General features: G+C 45.9%; 1 protein-coding gene across 1 annotated transcript in view; it reads right to left on the reverse strand.

The window, feature by feature from the left end:
- Positions 1-3,729: 3,729 nt before the first annotated feature.
- The window catches only part of CABP7 (calcium binding protein 7), a 73,452-nt gene continuing 59,852 nt past the window's right edge, over positions 3,730-17,329 (reverse strand). Inside the window, exons 3-5 of the mRNA XM_077308460.1 lie at positions 11,756-11,868; positions 8,220-8,373; positions 3,730-7,059 (exon numbers count right to left, since the gene is read on the reverse strand). Of these exons, the coding sequence (XP_077164575.1) occupies positions 6,932-7,059; positions 8,220-8,373; positions 11,756-11,868 (395 nt within the window). The 3' untranslated portion in view covers positions 3,730-6,931. The remainder of the gene's footprint in view (positions 7,060-8,219; positions 8,374-11,755; positions 11,869-17,329) is intronic.

Genomic DNA, 17,329 nt, shown 5'->3' on the forward strand with positions numbered 1-17,329 from the left:
AGTTAAATGGATGTTCTCGCCATGTTTGTTCCATTATTATATTGTTCTACCTTTATGACTGTATTGTTATTGTTCAATTTATCGTGTTATCTGTACTGTTTTTCTCCAGTTCCATGTAAACTGCCCTGAGCCTCAGGAAAGGGCAGTTTATTGAATGAATGAATGAATGAATGAATGAATGAATGAATGAATGAATGAATGAATGAATGAATGAATGAATAGGAGGGAATTTCCCCCCTCATCCCTGTACCACAAGCCACCTTCCTTCCCTCTTCCGTGGTTGCTGCTTAGCAGTAGAAACTCTACCCGATATCTGTTCGCAGATCTTCCAGTGTCTTCTGTGCTTCAGCCCTGAAACACTCATACAAAAGAGGAACCTTGAAATAGACCAGCCCGTGTCCAACTGCCTATCACAGTGACAGGCATCTTGCTCATGCAGATTAGAAACAGTAGGGTTATTCCCCTCCCCATTTAAAATTGTTAATAACGCACAGCAGGTTGGATTGTTTAATAAAAATAGGGGGCGAAGGAGGGGAGGGGGAAACACACACCAGCCCGAGCTTTGTATTTAGAAATAAGCGTATGATTTATTCCTTTTATTAGAAATGATAGTGAGCAATTCCCTCGGCCGACTGCAACAGTAGAACATATTTCCTCTGTCAGGAACATTTTAAGCAGAACCAAGATTTTAAAAATAAATCAAACCCAGCCCCCCCCCCCAAAAAAAAACCCAAAACCAAACACAAAAACCCTCGCCAGCTTACATGTTCAATTAATCTTGGGGATGTACACATTATTTTAAACATCTCGGTAATTGCTTCAGCTGGGTTTCTGTCATCATAGCTTAGGCACTCTGTCCTCCAATTTAAAGACAACGGGATGGTGGAGGGGGAAGAAATGGCAGGGATGTTTGGAGACCGGCAAGAATGATGAAAAGGTACCCAGTCTGGGAGCCCACGGTGCTTTTTATCCCGGACGCCAACTTCAGTATTCTCAGGGTGGTTGTGGGAGCACTTTTTCTTCCAGAACGTGGACCAGGCTGCAGCTTTGGCCTCACAAACCCACATCTTCATGTGAGAACTCACGATTCCCAATAAGCTGAAAGCTGAAGAGGTTCACAGTGATGGGGCACTCAGGCAATACCTACTCATTCTGTACAAAAATCTGAAAGTGGGTGATGGAGAAGGGGTCAGCTGTCTCTGCTTCCTGTGACTTAAAGCTTCTTCCTTTCATTTACCGCAGGGGTAGTCAACCTGTGGTCCTCCAGATGTTCATGGACTACAATTCCCATGAGCCCCTGCCAACATTTGCTCAAGATTTGATCAAGTTCCCAGAAGCCTGATGCAATACGTTCGAGATCCTCCCTCATCCTTACAGCTTCAGGTTGGCCAACCAGAGGCTAGGGATAGTTGGGGGACTTGGCCAGACAGACACGGGTACCGATCCTACCCACCCCCACTTACAAACACACAGTCTAACAAATCCAATTTGCATGTAAAAACAGATTTTTCACACATGGATCCCAGATGGAAGGTGTACAATAAAATCAGAGTCCAGCAGTGGCACCTTTAAGACCAACAAAGATTTATTCAAGGCGTGAGCTTTCGAGTGCAAGCACTCTTCCTCAGACTATGAACTGGCCATCATGACCGTGGGAATAAGCAGAGGCAAAGACAGCATCTAGCAAGCTCTGCACTTATCCCAAGAGAGATGGTGTCTTAAGGAAGGAGCTTTGGCTTTTGAAAGTTTATTCCCTGAAAGTCTCGGTGGCCTCCAAGGTGTACAGGACTCGAGTCTAACCTGAAAGCGAAGGTCAGTTGACACTACCCAACTAGGATCTCTTTATTTACGTGAGAGCATTGCTTTCCGTTTCATCTGCCCTTCTGAAGATTGGGTCCATTGGGTCAATGGGTCATCTTTTCCCCATTTGTAAAAATCAGGCCCAATTGAGAAAGTTCATGTCAGTCTATATCAAGGACGGCTGACTTGTGAATAGTTGATTGGCTGTAAATCTAGAGTGTTGTGTACCCATACAAGGTGCCCCGCAGGATTTTGCCAATTTTATATGCTCTAGGACCCAATCTAGAAACATGTACTCAACTTCAGAGTTCTCCTGTAGCACCAGAATTGGATGGGCAGAAGCCCTCCATATCAACAAGTTCTGGGGTGCGTGGGGAGGGTTCCTTACACAAAATAAGCATCTGGGTCATTCAGGTGCCAACTTTCCCCCTCTCTGTCTCAAGACTCCTGCAACACTTATTTATCACTCAGCAGAGAAGACCCAGGTCCCCTTCTCCAACACCTGTCCAAGATGCACAAGGATGCAGAAAATCTAAATATTGCCTTACCACCCCTCACCACACTCTCAAGGCTGAAAAGCAGCACAGTAAATTATAAAGACAACCATTTCCTCTTTAATGATGACAACTCCCTCCCCAACATACACCAGGCTGCATTCCGCCAATTGCTGGGTGCAAATTTTGCCTCCCTTCCCTGCAGCTGGGTTTTTGCACAGCCAGTATAAGCGCAGAACCTGATTTGGGCATTCGGATCACTGCTCCTGTTGGATCTGAACATTGGTGTTGACTTTATTTTTTTTAATTTTGAAAAAAGCTGACATGAGGAGCCCCAAACAGACCTTGTGATTTAAGTTTCAATGCAGATGTTCTCAACCACTGAACAGAGGCCACCTGGAGAAAGGATATTGGTAAATGCCAGCTGTCGCCATGTGGGGGCATATTTGCCTCCGGAAACTGGTGATGGAGGTTGCTCCTGGGATTGCTACTCTGAAAAGGAACAGGGGAAGAAGGCCCAAAACAGAATTCAGACCAGCATTCCCCCTCCCACCGCGACCAGCTACAGAAAGGGCTGTGGGGTGAAGTCCACACCATGTCCCAAGACCCAGCCCCTTGCTTTTATGTGGGGGAGAGACACTGCTTCACACATGCATAACCTACCCTAGAACCTGCAGGTACAGTGACTTTACAATACACAACAATACAAATGTCATATAGATATAGATATATATATAATGGCTGAAATTTCAAAGTGCTTCAAGTACATTCAGTAATCAGTTCTAAGTTCGTTCACACATTCGGAATGATAACCGAACGTAGGAACGGACTCTGCTGAAAAGAACTGGGGATTCAGGTGACACCGAATTTCTGACCACTGCGTTGTCGATATCTGGGACTTGCCGTTCATACGTGCAAGTAACCAGTTGATGCTTGCAGTTATCAAGTGATACCCATACATGCCTGCGACACCACCCAGAGGGGGCTTGGTTGTATGAATGGGTTTTCGCAGATATAGACAGCAGCACAGACTGAAAGAGAACTTTCTTAATGCCTGAAGTACAATGCTTTTCAGGGTGGCTAGTTCAGCTGCTGCTCATCGAAGGGAGATAACTCAGGTGCGTCCCCTAATTTCTGCATGTTTCCTTGTTGTCTGCGTATTGATTCGCAGTTGAACGTGTGAACAGATCGAATTGAAAATCATTGCCTCTGAAGCAATGTGAGTGTTCAGTCTGGTAGTAGCCAGGATTGCCAGCTCTGGACTGGGAAATACCTGGAGGGCCAGGTTTGCACAGGGGAGGGCCTTCGGCAGTAAACAATGTTGTAGAATCCATCCCCTAAAGCAGGGGTAGTCAACCTGTGGTCCTCCAGATGTTCATGGACTACAATTCCCATGAGTCCCTGCCAGCGTTTGCTGGCAGGGGCTCATGGGAATTGTCGTCCATGAACATCTGGAGGACCACAGGTTGACTACCCCTGCCCTAAAGCAATAAAGATCTATTGTAATTCCGAGAGATCTTCAGTTTCCAGTTGGAGGCTGGTAAGCCTAGAGGCAGCTCATCTACACCTGGATGTTTTTAGACAGGAGTCATCTGGTTATGGACATGCATGTAGGAACGAGGCTCACATAAGTAAAGCTCGAGTCCAGGTGTCCTGGGCCCTAACTTTGCTTTGATCCTTCAGACCAACTTGGCTGCCTCCCTAAATCTAGACTCACAAAATTAATAAACTTCAGTTTGTGAGACGGAATATTCTCACCATCTTTCCTCTTTCGGTATCAGAACTTTAGGGGTTTTTAATTTTTTCCCCCCCATTGAAGAATTTGCATCGTTCACCTGACCTGTTGGTTAATTTCACCCACTCAGTTCTTTTCATCAAAAGCTAAATCCGGTTTCTTCAAGGCCCCCCTTTCGCAAGCCTCCTTCTCTGAGAGGTTCCGATCATCAGATTGCTCAGGGGGTTGCATGGCTGTATGCGTGCAACTGCGCAAATGCAGCACTTACTAGGCAGGGAAAAAAATCAGGAGTAGGGGGTGGGGCGGGGCGCGGAGAGAGTACGTGAGGATGGGCTATGGACTGCGAAAGACAGAACGCAAAGGCCAATGGATTGTGGATCTAGCTTTGCTTCTGAATTGTGTGGCTTCCGGTGAAGGCAACCAGTCTCCAATATAATCCCACCGGAAGCCGTTTATGAGGACAGAAAAGCGGGCTTTATGCGGGCAAATAATGTTATAGCAGGAAGTGAATGCTGGGGATGTATCCCCCAGCCCATAAAGCCACGCATAAGCCACGAAGATCGTTTTCCAATGATATCTGCAGTGAGTTATCTACTCTACACCCTTCCCCTGGTTTAGTTTGTCATTCCTTCTCCTTAGGGAACTGTAGTTCTTCGAGGGGTGGGACTGGGGATCTCTAAGTCTCAAAATCCTCACCCAAAACCACCTTTCCCAGGCTCTTTGGGGAGAAGCATGCTGTGAGAGTTAAGTAGGCATGAAATAAATATAAATTGGTGCTGTAGATACGAGCAAACAATAAAGACCCCAATTATATTTTCTGGGGCTCAAAAAACACTCCAACAACGACTCAGTATAACGGGTTGAGTCTGGCTTACTGCCAGCGGAAATTGCTGAGCAAGGCAGATCTTTCCTGCTTTCCCCTTCTTTCAAGAGCCTTCCATGAGTGCCAAAAAGATGCCAGGAGTCAGGGGATCTGTGTGGCCAACAAGCCATGCAACTCAGGGGGCTGCACTGAAGGGGGGAGGGGGAACAGCCAAAAGCCACCCCTCTTTGCCTCTCATGCCAGCAGAGCCTCTTGTTGAAGCTATCTGAATTGCATGTTTTTCTTCTTACTTTATGGGTCTTCCATTCCTGGCATCACTGTTTTTTTGGCACTCGTAGGGGTTGGCCAGGGGGAGAGGGGAAAGAGCTCTCTTTGCCAGCATCTTCTGATAGCAACCTGATGCTCTTATGCATATTTAAATTAACATACAGAAGTCCATCTAATTCCGCACAGGAGAACGGCAGATGAGCACCTTGGGTCAGCAGACTGTGTTAGCTCGATGTCTGTGAGGATCCTGATTCTGTCAGGCATGCAAAAAAATAACTACCGCCAAAGCTGCTGATGTGGTAGGGCGGAAGGTGCCATTAACAGCGGAGGAACGAACAGATGCAGAAAATAGATCATACCTCTCTGATGTGAACCTGACTAGATCCACCAGAATCGCCCCCCAGATCCCCAGTTTTTGGACAAAAGACATGCAGGAAGGGATGAAAGCCCACCAACATGAGCAGAATCCTTTAAAGAGATTTAAAATAGACCCATGGAGTATAACAATGGAAAGAACGACAGGGGATAGGAAAAGTCTCTTTGATCTAGCCACAAACGAACAAGAACCAACAGCTTGCAAGTTAAATGTTGGGCAAATTCAAATTAGAAATAAGGCACAGTATTTTTGTGGTTGTTGTTGAAAGAAAGAACAGGGAAAATGGCTAACTATTGGAACAGGCTACCCAGGAAAGGGACGAATTCTCCGTCACTCAAAAATCTCCACCTCAAGACAAGATAAATGTTGCCCAAGAGACACTCTAGCCGGATAACATGATACTGAGCTTGGTGGAAGGGAAATCTGTGTTTTCAAAGATGGTGGACGTAACGATTTCAGCGGTGCCCTCTGACCTTTATATACAGCATGGTGACATAAGGAGGAAAGATGGTACAGGGCACAAAGAAGATGGGGTCTCTTCTGTCTCCTGGAGCATCACGGCCCAGCATCCCCTTGAGGAGGAGAGGATTATCTCTGCACCCACAGTGGCCTGCCTTGGAATAGTCACATGCAAGGTTTCCAATGACGATGCAAACAGCCACTGAGCGCACACGTAAGGAGTGCCCCCTGCAGGCAATCCACCCTTTCCCGGTGCCTTCCATCCGTACAACCCCACATCCCCCTAAAGCAGGCTCTAAGAAGCCCGTCCTTCCTGGACGGGGTGAGAAAAAGTGCATAGACGCCAAAGAGAGCCTGCCAAGAGGAGGTCGGATGATGATACAAACAGTGAGTGATTTGTGTCCAGCCCTTGTTGTGTTGATGTCCATGCAACGCCCGAATCTTGGATAGAAAATCCCGACGCGTGTCTATTGCTTAACTGATTATTCGGTTTATCATAAATATATATATTATATATATATAATATATTTTATATATTTTGTAGGATTCTAATATCCGATTATAAAACCACACGGTATTGCATCACTCAGATTGAGGGGTGGGGCGGGGCTGGGGGCGGGGCTTTGGGGGGGAAATCTCCATGCACTTTGACATGCTCGTAAAGTTTAGTTTAAAAATTCCACCATGCGAATCCCGGTGACTCCCCCAGCTGGGCTGAGTTGGACTCACCCCAGAGAAACCATGCTATCTGCTAAGACAGCTGTCCCTCCAGGACGGGGGAGGACCCCCTTGGAGACAGGAGGAGAGGAAAGTGAACTTATGGGCATGTGCAGGAGTTTTGCCATGGAGGAATTACCATTCCCCCCTCCCCCACCCCGACCCTCGTGGCTATAGGTATTTATAGATATTTATAGTTTGTTCTTCAAGAAAGTCCGTCTGTCCATCCATCCATCCTTCCATCCATCCATCCGCCCAGGCTACTTCATGCCACTTCTCAGCACCTGATTGGCGGCAATCAACATGACGCTGATGATGAACGCGATGGCGAATGCGCAGATGAGGCTTTTCCGGACGCACGTCTGTCTGATCTGCTGGTTTGAGCAAGCTGGGGAGGAAGGGAGAAGGGGATGTGTGTTAGGAGGAGATTTGGGATTTGGGAGGGTGAAATGAAGCGAGAGACAAAGAGGAAGTAGGAGTTAGTGATATACCTTTGGGCTCAATGCCTGGGATGATGGATCTACTTTCCAGTTTATGGAGTCAGTATCTCCAGAAGACCCTCTTTCCACCCGGATGGCTGAACCTTCACTTAGGAAGGTACTTCAGCACAGAATAGTCCCTCCCATGCACAATGGAGATATCAGAACCAAGTTGAAGATATGGCCCTTAGTCACGGCCACCATGGACTGGCTAGGGATGATGATGGCCTTCTGTCTACAGATCCTTCTTCCCTTGTTGGTCCTTCTGCACTCATTTTAACAGTTTTCGGTTGCAGTGTGTGTGTGTGTGGGGGGGGGGGTGTCAGCCTAGATTTTAAAGTGTATTTGGCAGAGACTGATAAACTGGACTTGTTTCTTCTGTCGTTTGGTTTATCTCGATATATTTTAAAGTTTGCATGTCATTTCATAGATGATATAGTTTGATTTGAGTGGTATATTACTGCAAGCCACTTCGAGGACTTAGAAGGTAGGGTACAAATGTTTTACACTTTCTTCAGGAGCATTAACCAAATGACACGGAGGATTAGTCAATACCGGAAAAATACCTCCTGCAGTTGCTCAGTTAAAAGGTGAGACGCACGCCACTGTGCACCAGGAGCCATTGAGAGCTTATGTCCCGACATTTGGTTAATGCTGATGAGGACAGTCGTGAAATAGGCTTTGTTATACCGGAATCCTATTCAGTATGCATTATAGAGAATTTCTCCTTTGGCTTCCAAGGTCTGGACAACAAACAGGACTTGGAATTTTTCATTTATACATTATTGTATTCTTGCATACGTTTTGCTGTTAAACCATACTAACTTAGACCATACTAACTGTTTCTGAGCAGTTGTCAAGAGGACCAATGAGAATGTGCCCAACACTAGGCCTAGTCTGCACACAATAGATAATGCACTTTCAATGCACTTTAGAAGTAGATTTTCCTGTTCTGCACAGGAAAATCCAGCTGCCAAAGCACATTGAAAGTGCATTATCCTATGCGTGCAGACTAGGCCCTGGTCTCACTCTTTTGAATCTGCAGAGATCGAATGAAAAGTTCACTCACTTTCCACATCCACCGGACACTCCTCTGTTGTCCCCATGTGGCTCTCCTCCTCCGTCATGATGATGTTCTCGATGTCTTTCATGGAGAGGTGTTCGCAGAAGGTGTCGTAGAGCAGCCGCTTCAACTCGTCCACCGTCAGCTTCTGCATGTCACACTGCATAGGAGGAAGAGCCCATGCAGGGGCGGTCAGGTGGTTTGATGCCATTAGACAGGAATCCAAATGAGACAGGTGCGCATGCGCATAGTCACTTAGCTCTGTACATAACTGGCAGCACAGCACTTGGAGCAATGTCCAGGAGTCACAGAACAGCACTGTGGCTCCTGAGTTGTATAGCGCTGTGGCTGCTGTTTACGATTCCCCTTTTATCTCCCTCCTCCCAGAGAGTAAAACAGGCAAAGGCAGAATATTGGGGGAAAGAACTGTGTCATACTCATGTCCTCCCCTTTCAGAGGACACATTTCCTCCCCCCAAACTTAAAAGGACATGCTTGTGGTGTGTGTTATTTCCCCCCATCCCAGTCTTACCAGATTCAGAAAACCTTTATTGGCATAAATCCATTCTTATCTTTTGTATTTGAGCAAAAGGGATAGCAGAAATAAAAAGCTGCGCATGCACACTAAGGCTGCAGACCCTGATAGTTCATGTGCTCCAGTTGCTTCTGGGTTCACTTTCGACTGTAAGAATCATTCCTTTACAATATACCTTCAACATGAAGAACAACCCAATTTTGGCTTTTCAGTTGGTAAAGGAATCCAGCCGATTGAGGCCTTCGGTGAAGAGTAATTGGGGAAGGAGAGCTTGGGCAATGAATGACATGCATGTCCCAGTTTTCATTTGTGAAATGTCAGAGGTTATATCATTATTGCAGGGTGTTCACCACAAGTTGAAAGTGATGAGATTTAAGAACACAAGAAGAGCCTTACTGGACCAGATCAGTGGTCCACCTAGTCCAGCATCCTGACTCACACAGTGGTCAAGCTGTGATTCTTTTACTGCTTTTGCCACCTCCCTTATTACCTTTTCCTCCTTTTGGACCTCCAGCACCCAGCTCTCTTTTATTTTATTGTATAGTGGTTCACAAGATAGATAGTAAACAGCAACAACAATATAAACACAGTGGAAGCACAGTCAATCCCAAGATACAGAAGATGAAGAAGTTGGTTTTTATATGCTGCTTTTCTCTGCCAGGAGTCTCACAGAGGCCTTCCCTTCCTCTCCCCACAACAGACACCCTACAAGGTGGGGGAGGCTGAGAGAGCCCTGAGATTACTGCTCTATCAGTGCTGTGAGGAGTCTAAGGTCACCCAGCTGGCTGCATGTGGAGGACCAGGGAATCAAACTCGGCTCGCAAGATTAGAAGCCGCCAATTTTGACCGCTGCACCAAGTGGTCTTAACATATTTTGAATTTATACATGGGGTTTGGGACATAAGAAGCTTTCAGCATTTACAAAATGCAGCATTAAATATTCTACTCTTCCACATCTGCCCATTCCCAAGATGTCAGCCCCTGCTGGTGGGTGCTGAATGACAATTTCTAGGTGGTATTCTCTCTGGCTATTCCTCGCAAGACTGGAGAGCTTTCATGTTTCGAGAGGAAGGCAGGAAGGAGCCAGATGCTGCTTTGAGTCAGTCGCTAATTGGAATCTTTAGATGTGCTTTTCATTTAAAATTGAATTAATTAACTAGTTTTACCTTGAAAAAATTAGATATTATCAAACGTTTAAGGCCCAGCACAACAGTATAGTCTTTATCTGTCCATAGAAAGAAGGAAAGGCAAAGAGGAACTGAACATTCTGAGGAGTGAATGCCATTTAGGATTTAAGAGCAGCTACTGAACTGGCCCCATTATTGTTGGATGCCAATCTTGTATGGAATCTTGATTGGTAAATCTTAAGTAGTAAAAAGATTTCTTTGGGGGAAATTATAGAAAATCCAATCAGTCCTTTGGGTTCAATTGCCATTCACAAAAACGTTGGGGCAATAAAAATGTTGAGGTTAGTGATTAATGGCAGACACTTTCCCAGTTGTGAAAAGAAGTAATTTGTTTCTCGCCCCATCCATCTCCACCCAAGCATGAAGGCAACCCCACAAATGACCAACCGTGCTGGGTTTGTTATCCTGTCCTGAGTACAGAGAGTTACATTCTAAACAGCATTACATACTTACTTACATCATATAACAGTCCCATTGTCCCAAATAAAATAAGAAGAGGGGATTGAAGGGAATGTGGATACAGTTGAATTGTCTGAGGAAGTGGGCATGCACATGAAGGCTCACACCTTGAAAAAATCTTTGTTGGTCTTAAAGGTGCCATTGGACTCAAATCTTGATGTAGCTTAATATTACTGATAATTGACACATCCATTAGCATACCATAAGGTATGCAGCCCAAACACTGGTTATTGTGCATCTTTTATTAGGAAGGTGGCATCTACAAGGTCTCACAAGAACTAACAAAGATAAGACCAGAGCTCCTGCATGATAATTTCAAGGCACTGGAATAAATTTGTGCATGGTTTGCCCTTGGGTTTACTAGCAACCATTCATCTCTACCATTTCCTTTTCAGGAAATCCTTTAGTCCCATCAAAATCTTTGCCTACCATAACCAGTTCCCTTCACATACTGGCTACTCTAGCAACCCAACTATCTCTCCAATATAACTTAAAGATTTGATTTTTTCCTTTTTGAAGAGCCATATTTAATTCTGAATTGAGTTAGAGCCATAAATTGCAGACCCCTGATGTAGGGCTTTAAAGGTGAAAGGCCATACCTTAAATAGAATAGGCTGGAATAGGCTGCCTAAGGAGGTGGTGAGCTCCCCCGCACTGGCAGTCTTCAAGCAAAGGTTGGATACACACTTTTCTTGGATGCTTTAGGATGCTTAGGGCTGATCCTGCGTTGAGCAGGGGGTTGGCCTAGATGGCCTGTATGACCCCTTCCAACTCTATGATTCTATGAAATTGTGTTTAGAAATATAAGTATAAATATTATAATTCTCAGGACGAAATAATTCCTGCTTATTCCCAGACTAGTATTCTGAACCATCAATGTTTGGGGAGAATCTTCCAGAGCAGTCTCATATAAGCACACCGCAGCAGTCCAGTCCGGAAGCCACTAAGACCTGAAGGATGACAGCAGTATCGTTTTTGTTTGAGTGTTATGCACGTAAGTCCATTTAATGGTTTGCAACAGTCGTCACAGACTAGAACAAGCGAGCTCGTTGGACCAAAATAGAGACACATGTTCGAGAAATGATCATACCACAGGGCCCATTCCGCACACGTTGGTTAATGCACTTTCAATGTACTTTTGCAACTGGATTTTCCTGTGCGGAACAAGAACATCTACTTCTAAAGTGCATTGAAAGTGCATTATCCCACATGCGCAGAATAGGCCCTAGTAGGAAACTCTGGGTGGAGGAGCAATTGTCCTGCCCCAAACAGTGCCTGTGCTTGCCCCCTGCACATCCACTGCAAAACTCAGAGGACAGGGAGACTTTTAGACTACTGGAGAAGGGAGCAGTGCCTCCTTACCTTCCAGAACACGGTGTCAAAGTCGGTGCCATGGAACTTTTCAGGGATGCCGGAAGCGGAGAGCTTGGGGCCGAGTAATGTCACAAACTCCTCGAAGTCCACCTGGCCATCCCCTGGAAATAATTGACACTACCAATAGTGAAAGGGAATCCAGGATCAATATAGACAAACCCATCTGCAAGCTGTCTGTGGTGTCATTTTAAGAATAAGAAGAAGAGTTGGATCTTATATGCTGCTTTTTCTCTACCAGAAGGAGTTTCAAAGCGGCTTACATTTGCCTCCCCATTCCTCTCCCCATAACAGACACCCTGCAAGGGAGGTGAAGCTGAAATTATTGATGAAGAAGACGAGTTGGTTCTTAAATGCCTCTTTTCTCTACCCGAAGGAGGCTCAAAGCGGCTTACAGTCGCCTTCCCTTTGCTCTCCTCACAACAGACATCCTGTGAGGTGGGTGTGGCTGAGAGAGCCCTGATATCACTGCTCAGTCAGAACAGCTCTATCAGTGCCGTGGCGAGCCCAAGGTCACCCAGCTGGTTGCATGTGGGGGAGTGCAGAATCGAACCTGGCATGCCAGATTAGAAGTCCGCACTCCTAACCATTACACCGTGGGTTTAGAAGGGAACATTACGGCAGGCGATAAAGGTTCGTTTTGCATAGAAGCAATGTGATTGACCGGCTAATTAGCTCCAGACTAATAATTATAGCCATGCTTTTAATAAACCTGCATTTACCCCAATTGTTTGAAAAGTTGTCCCTTGGTTTTTAAATTTAAAATGTTCACAATCCTGCCTTCCCTGTTTAGCCCAGGGTGGCTTCCCACTGCAATCATGAGCCAAGGAGTGCGGTTAAGATGCAGTACGGATCCACAAAACCCCACCAAGCTTAAAAAGAGAGCAACATCCGATTGATCACCTGTCAACAGAAGTTAATAAACCCGGCAGCTTCAAATCTGCTCGGGATGAGAAAGCCAGCTGGAAAACAGGCAGAATAACAACAACAAAAAAAAGATCAGCGATGCGCTTTCTGAACTGCCTCAGGTAATCCAATTCATAATATAAGGACAGCGAGTGAAAAGGTTTGGGGGTGGACACAGGCAGATTGCAATTTGGAGGATTCCTCTGCTGGACAGACTTCTCATTTTCGGAGCGTCACTCTTTGGCAACAGGTAGGGGCATTTTATACGAACCGGGGCGACTAACTTTTGACTGAAGGCATGGCTAGAGTACTAATTAGACATCTTTAACCGATTGCAAAAGGGAAACTTCATTTCTTCGGGGACAATGAAAAATGTTAACTGATCCTGAAAGAAATGAACCCACACATTTATGCAAGTCACACAGGGCAAGCTTCCCTTCAGAGGAGACATCCCTCCTCTCTCCAACACAGAGAAAGGAATGCCTCTTCTGAAACGATGCCCACTGTGACATACATTTCCATCAAAAAGGATGTTTCCCCCATCAAAAACGATTGTTTTATTGATATGCAAATATATGTAGATTTCACAGATGGTCATAAGATTTTATAACAGGGTAACAGCCTTGTGTTTGTGAGTGTGTGTGTGTGTGTGTGTGTGCGTGTGTGAAGTTCCAAAATCACAGCTGATTATGGCATCCCCTCACCAGGTTTTCAAGGCAGGAGGTTAACAGGGGTAAACACAGCCTGCCTCTTCAGAGCACCCCTGGTATTTCTCGGCAGTCTCCCATCTAAATAATAACCAGGGCTAGTGTTGCTTAACTTCCAAGATCTGGGCAAAAACAACTCTAGAAAAAAAAAACATAATGAACTGTAGTTTTATATCCTACCTTTCTGCATGGGTGGGATGCATTCAGGTGTGCCATTCAGGTGTGACCACCCTCTAGACCAGTGGTCCCCAACCTTTATATCACCGGGGACTGGTCTATGCTTGACAATTTTACTGAGGCTGGGGGGGGGGTAGTCTTTTGCTGAGGGACGTCGCTGCCGCCTGAGCCCCTGCTCCACTTGCTTTCCCACTGGCGCCCCTGACTTCCTGCCGCCCACTGGGGGGGGCACTGCCAGCAGCAGCTGTGCAGTCCCACGCCAAGGGGGAGCCCCAGCCATGGCGGCCGCTGGAGAGCACAAAGGTGAGCTGGCGGCAGAGTGGCAGGGCAGCCCCCGAGTCAGCAGCCAGGGAAGAGGACAAGGAGGAGCCGCGGCCCGGACCGGGAGTTGGGGACCACTGCTCTAGACCTCCCCCATTTCAGCAGAGGTGCTGTGACAGACCCTGGGACCTAAACTTGTCTATGCCACAAGTCTGCAAAAGCACAGGAGAATCACAGAATATGATTAATAGGGCAGATTTTGCTTCCCTAAGAATATCACCTTTCATTTTAAAATGGGCCAGCTTTTGCAAAGGTAAGCTTCAAGATGTGTGGAAATACCACTTAAAGTGGAGGTTTCGGAACTTTGTGCCACAATTTTTTGACCTGTGCAGGGCTAACAGAACCAGACCATGTTATGCAAAACAGTAAACAACAGAATTGTTTAGGAAAAACTACAAATTTATATAGTTTACAGAACTGGCACAGAATCTGGATTCTCTTGGCATACAATTTCATTTTTTATGTGAAGTATGTGATATCCCTATCCCCCATGGTGTACATTCATCCCAAGCAGGTGCAATTCCTAGTATCTCCAGTTAAGAAGGGATCAGGCAGCAGAAGATGTGAAAGATCTCTGTCTGAGACCCATTCCGCACACTCACTGGATAATACTCTTTTAGTGTGCTTTTGCGGCTGGATTTTCCTGTGCGTGATTGACTGAAGATAGGGGAGGAATGGGGACTATGCCGTTTTCTTGTCTTTTATGTTTTTAAGGGAATTCGATTGGTTTTATTCGGGGTTTTATCAGTTTTATGTAACCCGACACAAGTCTACGGAAAGTGGCAGGATAGAAATCGAAAGAGTGAGTGAGTGAGTGAGTGAGTGAGTGAGTGAGTGAGTGAGTGAGTGAGTGAATGAGTGAATGACGTTCATTGAAAGTGCATTATCTAATATGTGTGGAATGGGTCCTAGAGAGCCTCAGCCAGTCTGAGGAGACACTACAGATTTTGATGGACCACGGATCAGATTTAGTACAAGGCAGCTTCATGTGCATTCACGTGTTCATGTACACGGAGTTCTTGTGGGTTAGTCTGAAGTACTGGCTGCATTCAGTTACTTACTTATTTAAGTGCATTTTAATCTCACCTTTCCTTCAAAGAGCATTCCCCCATCCTCCATTTCATCCCCTACAACAACCTTATGAGGTAGGTTAGGCTGAGGGTGTGACCACCCCAAAGTCACCAAGGGGTGACCACCCAAAGTTCATGGCAAGGGGGGCAATGGCATTAAAAATAGAATGTGTTTATTTACTTGGTTTATATAATCTTCCTTTCTTCCTGAGCCTCAAGGCAGCTACATGATTAGAAAATAAAGCAATAAAACAGTGTGCTTTTTCTAACAAAAATACAAAGGGAAACAAACTACACCTTTCAGATGTTAAAACGAAATTTCTGTTTGAATCTTAATCTCCCCAGATACCCGAACTACTCCACTGCACTGGTTGGGTCTTCTCCCCTGGAAAACATTTGTTGATAATTATTACACTGGATGAGGGCAGGATTTCCCAACCAGGGTTTCATGACGGCCCCGGAAGGGTTTCCTGAATGGGTGGGTGTTAATTAAGTTTTAATATATATATATTTTAAATTTGTTAAACATTTATCAGGTGATAAGACCATATATGGTTATGTCAACATGCCCACCGCTTCCAAAATGGCCGCTGATGGGCCTTGAGGGGGTGGGAAGGGGAGGAGCCCTGGGGGGCGTGTCCATAGCTCTGCTTCCCAACCATATTCTGCATGATGGTGCCACTTCTGGGATTTCTGGGATGCCTGGAGAATGTTTCAGGGGTTTCTCAGTGATGATAATGTTGAGAAAAGCTGGATTAGGGGGAAAATCTTCAGCAGAATAATCAAGCTGCCATTATTATTATTATTATTGTTGTTGTTGTTGTTGTTGTTGTTGTTGTTGTTATTTCGATTTATTTCCCGCCACTCCCAAATGGCTTACTGAATCAGACTATTGGTTCTTCAAAATCAGTATTGTATACTCAGACGAACAGAGCTCTTTCACATCACCTACTACCTGGCCCCTTTTAATTACAGGGGATTAAACGTGGGAGCTTCTGCATGCTTACCAGGGACTCTTTCTGAGAGCCACAGCCCTTCCCAAAGTTCAGTCCGGCCCCAACATCTTCCGATTCTACAAATTCAACAGTCTGTACCAAGGATCTCCTAGCTGCCCTAGCCTGCGAGTACGTCTCAGGATGTAAATACAATCGGCCCATTATTTGAAACAAACAAACATGCATCAGGATAGACAGCCAGCCAGAAAATGCCTCCCCTATCACTCCTCGAAGGAGGGGTTTTCAGGGGCTAAGGAGCCCATTAGGGGAACCAGCTCTCCGATTGCCACTTGGGAAGGAAGTCAATAACCTGGGAAATGAGATGGGGCCACAGCCTCCCTCTGGGACTCTTATATCTACTCTGGTGATCCAGCAAGCCTAGCAGATGAGCCCGCATGGTCTCCGGATAATTATTAAGGGGATGCTGGAGTTAATTATCTCTGTTACACGGATTGCTTTGTTCATCTGTCACCGAGAGCGAGGCTTTTCCAGAGGCAGCAACAACTGAATGTGCAACATGCCGTCACCAGCGTTGGTGCAGGACGGAGTTCAGTGGGGCTCAATCTGTGCTCGTAGACCTGTGAAGTCTCCCAACGTGACTGGGAGACATACAGTTGCAAAGCTGATGGTCTCTTCTGAAATCTGATTGGTTTTACTGCTGCTCACGTCAGCGCCATCTTTGTTCAGGTTTCTTTAAGGCAGGGGTAGTCAAACTGCGGCCCTCCAGATGTCCATGCTGGCAGGGGCTCATGGGAATTGTAGTCCATGGACATCTGGAGGGCTGCAGTTTGACTACCCCTGTGAATTATAACAATTTTGGCTGTGAAGTCACAGCTGACATGGCAACCCCCACAGGGAAGTCTTCTTCAACCTTTTGACCACCAAAAGGTATCCCCTGTGCAAGCACCGAGTCATGTCTGACCCTTGGGGTGACGCCCTCTAGCGTTTTCATGGCAGACTCAATACGGGGTGGTTTGCCAGTGTCTTCCCCAGTCATTACCGTTTTACCCCCCAGCAAGCTGGGTACTCATTTTACCGACCTCGGAAGGATGGAAGGCTGAGTCGACCTTGAGCCGGCTGCTGGGATTGAACTCCCAGCCTCATGGTCAGAGCTTCAGGCAGCATGTTGGCTGCCTTACCACACTGCACCAAAAGAGGTTCTTTGACCACCAAAGAGTCCCTGAAATATTTTTCAGGCTCCGAGGAGCCCCCAAATTGGGTTGGAAGTATGGCCAAGTCCATTAAAGCAGGATTGGAACTTAAGCAGTTCTGCCAGGCCTGCAAAACGGAGCTCTTCTGCCTGGCTTTTAGCTAAGACCAGTGACCATGACTCCCTGTAATCGACCCAATTGCCAGGAAACTGTAACATCAATGCTCAATATGTCCCTA

Source organism: Paroedura picta, chromosome 13, assembly GCF_049243985.1.
Source record: "Paroedura picta isolate Pp20150507F chromosome 13, Ppicta_v3.0, whole genome shotgun sequence".
NCBI lineage: Eukaryota > Metazoa > Chordata > Lepidosauria > Squamata > Gekkonidae > Paroedura > Paroedura picta.